This window comes from Siniperca chuatsi, linkage group LG22 (genome assembly GCF_020085105.1).
Source record: "Siniperca chuatsi isolate FFG_IHB_CAS linkage group LG22, ASM2008510v1, whole genome shotgun sequence".
NCBI lineage: Eukaryota > Metazoa > Chordata > Actinopteri > Centrarchiformes > Sinipercidae > Siniperca > Siniperca chuatsi.
This window is the reverse complement of record NC_058063.1, coordinates 13,749,712-13,755,711: the sequence shown is the minus strand read 5'-3', so window position 1 is coordinate 13,755,711 and position 6,000 is coordinate 13,749,712. Positions and strand designations below refer to the sequence as shown.

Sequence of the window (6,000 nt, the reverse complement as noted above, 5' to 3'; positions counted from 1 at the left end):
AGGACAACGGAGGTAAATGCACATGCGAATGAAGTCCAGGGAAAGATGAAGAGGATCTAGAGATGGTAAAGGCGTCGGTACATACAGGAGATAGTTTTGTGCAGAATTTGAAAGGGTTTATTATCTTCACTACACTCAAGTGAGTAATACTGTGATTTTAAAAAGGAAATAGGCATTTCATGCTGAACAAATGTGGCAGATGCACATACAGTACAGTATATTATCACACATCAGAACCAAGAGGTTCTGCTACCGATGGAAGCAAGGCTGCTTGGACTGAAAATAACTCTCAACAGGCCAATTAAGCAGGAATGTATTAATTTCTACTAGTGCAATGACCATAGTAATGTAGCTAATATAGGCGAGGGAAGGAAACACATATTTGCACAGTACAAACAAAGCCCTAATAAGGAATGCTAAGGCCACAAATGCACAAATGTAGTAGCTCTATGATTAGAATATAAGGACGTGAAACAAAGGCCAACCAGCTGGTGTATGAGACGTAATGAAAATAAAATGTTAATATGAATTTTTCATGGAGGAACCTGTATGACAATTGCCTACGTGTGCATCTTCCGACCGCTATACATTATTCAACAGGAGCATGTGACTTGAGACAGAGAGTTTATTCATACAATTCACTTCAGAGAAAAAGTAGAATTTGATTAAATCTATGAATAAAATAATGATATAATTATATATGTTTAAATCAAAGATGGAAGATGGGGTCTTCGCGTTGAAATCTGTTGCTCTGTGTGCTTCCAGGACTTGATCTCTTAAATCTTGCAGATATGTTCATAGAACACAACAGAGTGTATAGAAGTAAATCTATCCAATGGAATATAAAATCCATATACATACTGAGCAGATTTACCTGGTGAAAAAAGCCCAAATGACTGCATTATATAAACCTGCAGAGAGCAGATGCAATATTGAAATTGAGATAAAACACACATGAAGAGCTCTTAGCAATTGAACAGAAAAAAAAATCCACACATGATGCATAATAAACTTGAAAGCAATGACGGTAATTATCATTAAACAACACTGTGATGTTTATCACTTTTTGGTTTACCACATTTCTAATCATCAAATAAGGTTTATTTTATTTTCATATAATTTCAATGGCTTTACTTCATGCAGTATTTATTTTTTACTTAAACTGTAATTATCTGATGGATCTGGGTGTATGTGTAGTTGCATTGCAATAAAAAGAATAAAACCGACAATTTCTCTAAAAACAATTTTCTCTGTGTATCTCTCTCTCTGTTACACACTCGCACACTGACACCTCTACCATCTCCATTGTTCCCACCACCTGCATTTCTGTGGAAACACATTAAAAGGTCATTTTTAGCCAGAGCTTTCAGCAAAAATAGAATTTTTTTTTTCACTGCTCAAGAGCTGCACCAGTCTCTCTCAGTCAAGTCTTTTTAAGTTAAAGTCAATGATAAATACTGTACATACAAGCATGTGTGCCCAGTAAGTATTAACAGAGACCATCACAAGCTTTTAAATTAATTGTGACAAATGTTTAAAATAATTTTGGGAAATGAAAAAATCTGAGATCATAATCTGTTAATTTTACACCCGAACTTAACAGAAAAGTTGAAATTATTTTTCTGTTCAGGTTTGAACCAGTTCATTTGTTTCTCAAGGCCTGCTTCTGATTGAGCATGACATTACTAAATTTGATGGTGTTGTTAGATGTGGATATTTGATGGTGTTTCAGTGGAGTGGAGTCTTAATGACATATTTCATTAAATATATCTAGTTAAACACAGTTTGTGCTAAACTACATTCAAAGTGGGTAAAGGGTGGTAAAAATATCTCTTCGTAAAATGATAACTGCAGATATCGTCTATTTCTGTGGATCTGTTGACAGCTGTGCTAACTTGTAGTCCATTTTTATAATATTTAATCAAAACTGAACATGAGCTGGAAATCCAAAGTCTCACGTAACTTTTGAGAGTCTGCAAATGATTGCTTACTCACACACTTTCAGAGCAGAAGTATTGCTATATTTTGAGGTGTGTTTTTACCAATAAGCATGCAAAAACAAGCTAACGTGCACAGGTGTTAGCTAAATTTGGCATACGTTATTTTGTTTTGTAAGAAAACACTGAACATGAAGGTGCAACTTGCACTAAAATGTTGGCCAAATGCAATTTACTTATTATCAACTGCAACTGTTCAGTAATATAGCATGTTAAAGCATTTTAATATATTTATACTGTACATTAAAAATTACATTTGGTGGCAGCCAGTGCAAAGTTTAAAGTGGTACACCACAAAATGATATGCTTAAAAAAACACTGCTAGTTATCTATACAGCTAATGCTTACAGTGGAAAAAATGGCAGGTAACTGTTTAAAAATTAAAAAAAAAAATTACAAATAAATAATTACACATGAGATTGCCCACCACTACCTGCTAATATTGCATCTCATGTCTATGAAAATGGGAGTCTATTAGCCACTGTTAATGGCTAGTGGGCCCTAAACCTGCTCTTCCCTTTTGCATTTTATAAGCATGAATAATTTTCTTTACATTCCTTTTCATGCCTACAAGTAGAGATATGTGTGGAGATGGCAGACCCCGCCACTTATAATTAAAAATATAGGGAGTGCTATGTAATATGTGCAACTACAATACATTACAAAGCTTTTGCGGCAAAAGTGCTAGTGAATTAAAAAAAAAAAGTTTAACTAAAGATTAACTTAACTGTATAAGGATTATAATAATCACAATACTTTTCAGAATACTTGTCAGAACAGCCTTTTCAAAGTACCTGGAAACTTTGGAAACAGTTTGGAGTATTTATGGAAACTTCTGAGGTTTGACAGCCGAACACATTTTCGTAACATTCTCTGGGTTTAGGAGAGCGGCATATAAATCACGTTTTGTAGTGCTTGGGTCATCGCCATGTCCAGCTGAGGTCTGTATGACCTCCAGTGTCTCCTGCACCTGTTTTCCACATCCCCTTGTGCATCAGCATCCCTTTATATATCCAAGTTCAAAAGCAGTCTTCAGGCTATGATCCCCCTCATGAAAGCAACTTAGTTTGGCTCCATCTGCTTTTTGTGTGGTCGTTCTCTGTCAGTTTCCACATCTTTCTTTCTCTACTCAGCTCTGTAATGTTTGTCTTACTGTTCAAACGGACTGTTCTAGGTACTTCTATTTCTCTTCCTGTCAGTCATTGCTCTTTGCACTGCGGCCAGTTTTGCTCAGCACAGAGTTAAGTTCATTCAGCAGATTAGGCGGAATTATAGCCTCCCCACCCAGAACAGGTCTCCTGCTGATGGTCTTAAAGCCACTCTGAGGAGGAAGGGGCAAAGCCATGGGCTGCGAGTGTCTGGATGGGAACTGGGAAGGGAGGTGTTGAGGCAGGCAAACATCCACAGAGGGTCGTTTGTGCGGGACTTCTGGGGCCTTGAGCATGTTGTTGTGTTTCGGGAAGTTGGCTGTGGTGTTCGTCTTGGGGTGGAGAGTGGCATCCTTTGTGGGCCTTGGGTTGCCATCATCGAGAGAAATCCTCCTGTCTGTCAGCTGTGGGCAAATATGGCAGATAAAGATGAATTCCAATAAATTGAATTCAAGTCAACTACAGACTACAGGGGCTATTTCTCAAATTTCAACCCAAGTTCTTACCATAATGATAACTGAAATCAAAATGTCATCTCCTATTTTCCTGTAGAGGTGCACACTTTTTCATTACACTTACACATAGAACAAAAACTCCCCAACAGCTGAACCCAAAGAGTGATTAAAATATGTCCCTGCACATCAGACTTTCATGAATACAGTCTAATCATAATTTTGGATCTTGGTGTTCTGAGTGAACCATTTCAAAACAACACTAAGAGTCTACAGCCATGCTAGGAGCTCTGTGAGGTTGTACTTAGGCACAGTGGTGCTTTGAGCTAAATGCTGACATCTGCATGCTAACATGCTCGCACTGACAATGCTAACATGCTGATTTTTAGTAGGTAAAATGTTTACGATATGTGTTAGCATGCTAACATTTGCTAATTAGTACTAGAACAGAAGTACAGCTGAGGCAGATGGGAATGTCATTAGTTTTGTAGGTATCTGGTCATAAACTAAATTATTGGTTTGGACATCTGTGTCAAATTCTGTTGTAATCGATTCAATAGTTGTTGAGATATTTCAGTCTGGTCCAACCGACCAATGGTGGTGGAGAAACCTTTTGACAAAATCTTTGTGCTGAGGTGTTGAAAACCTATTCCTCTGCTCCTCCCAATGTAAACTGAATGCAGCAGAACTGTTATCAAACAAAAGAAAAAGTGTTTGAGTGCCATGAAAAACTATACAGAGGATTTGTTTACATTTGTTTGATCACGGCTATTTAGAGATCTCTAAGTGCATTGTGAGAATAGTCAATCAATCAATCATGATGGCATAAACTCAGCTATTTCCCTTGTAGTAAAAATATAGTTATTTTTGAATGGACTGCAGCATCTAAACCAGCTATTCACTATTTAAGATTTTAAAATTTTACATTTAAAGCCAAACATATTGGCAGAAAGAGTATAAACATACACGTGTGTGTATATATATATATATATATATATATATATATGATTAATTTTGTCATTGATTTCTCACCTGTTTGCTGTTGTGTGTTGGAATCTTCTGGCCTTCAGTCACAGCTCCCCCTCTGGAGAATTGGTGATATGCAGCTTCTTTTGAGTTAACGCTCTTTGCACAGAGGTCAGAACCGTACTGCAGACACATAGCCAACAGCAGAAATTAGTAGGGCGGTAATAAAAAAAAAAACTAAAAAAAAACTATTTGTGATGGTTATTCAATGTGGACAACAAAGCGTTTATGTTGATTCATTGCCTTTATTTTCTCTGTCAAGTTATGTATGTTTTGGACAGGTACCGTTTGTACTTGAATCTACAGATGTCACAGGAAAGAGTAATACACATAAACACACACATCTTTACACTTATATAGACATGCACACAGTAGATTAAGGAAACATGAAGTATCTAGTACTGTTTATTCACAATTTCCATGAAGAAATTCCTTCATAATTACTCACAAATAACTAACTATAACTAATAACTATAAAGTAAAGAAGAAACGGTAGAGCTGGTATCAGTATACAGGATGTATAGGTATAAATTGCTGTTTTTTGTGACTAACACAAGTCAGAGGGTGACAATCCCCTGTTCCATCTCAGCGGTCCGACTGTGTTCTGATCTCTGGCTAAATTTTCTCTTTAACAATGTCTCCTTTATATCACTGTGACCCCCAGACCTATGGAACTGTCTCTCTTTAACAAATCCTTATTTCATCACTGCACCTGTCCTTGGACCTTTTCACCCCCCCAACCCACCAACACTCACCACCACCATCCATTCCACCTTGCTTCAAAATTAGGTCCTCCATCGCTAGTTGCTATGGAAACTGTCGGAGCACAATGCTTGCTAACAGGTAAGAGAAAGGAAATCAAGAACTCTGAAGTGCACTCTGTCTACTTTCTCATCAACACTTTCTCTCTGCCCTTCCCACAAGTCCTGTGTCCTTCCCACAAGCCCCTGCGTTGGAAGCTGACAATCCTGATATTTAGCGGATTTGGGAGGAGAATCCTAATATTTTTAGCTCTAGTCTGCTATAGATTTAGTTGCTGCAGAGCTAAGAGCTTCTCTAAAGAGCAGAGAAAAGTCACTGGACCCACTGAAATAAACACCTTGAAACAACAGACAAAAATTGGCTTCCCCTTTAGATCAATCTCTCCCTGACAGCTTTGCCTTTTACTTGCTAACCCAAACTAAGGCACTAAAAGGCTTTTACAGTAAGCACCTGTGATAAACAACACTGTGCTGGAGATAGGTTCCCATAAAGGGAGCCGAGCAGAGGGCTAATACTGATTGAATGTGCTGAGCATACAATACTGTGAAATGTCAAGATACGGTTAGATCTTTCAGTTTAGGGTGAGAGTGATGTTCAAGTTATAGTCATTTCCTT

The 6,000-nt window shown here is 37.5% G+C and overlaps 1 protein-coding gene across 2 annotated transcripts in view; it reads right to left on the bottom strand.

The window, feature by feature from the left end:
- Positions 1–607: 607 nt before the first annotated feature.
- The window catches only part of arap2 (ArfGAP with RhoGAP domain, ankyrin repeat and PH domain 2), a 132,517-nt gene continuing 127,124 nt past the window's right edge, over positions 608–6,000 (bottom strand). For both annotated transcript variants that reach the window (XM_044185023.1, XM_044185024.1), the window contains 2 exons: positions 4,630–4,746; positions 608–3,549 (listed from right to left, as the gene is read on the bottom strand). In XM_044185023.1, the coding sequence (XP_044040958.1) occupies positions 3,193–3,549; positions 4,630–4,746 (474 nt within the window). In that variant the 3' untranslated portion in view covers positions 608–3,192. The remainder of the gene's footprint in view (positions 3,550–4,629; positions 4,747–6,000) is intronic.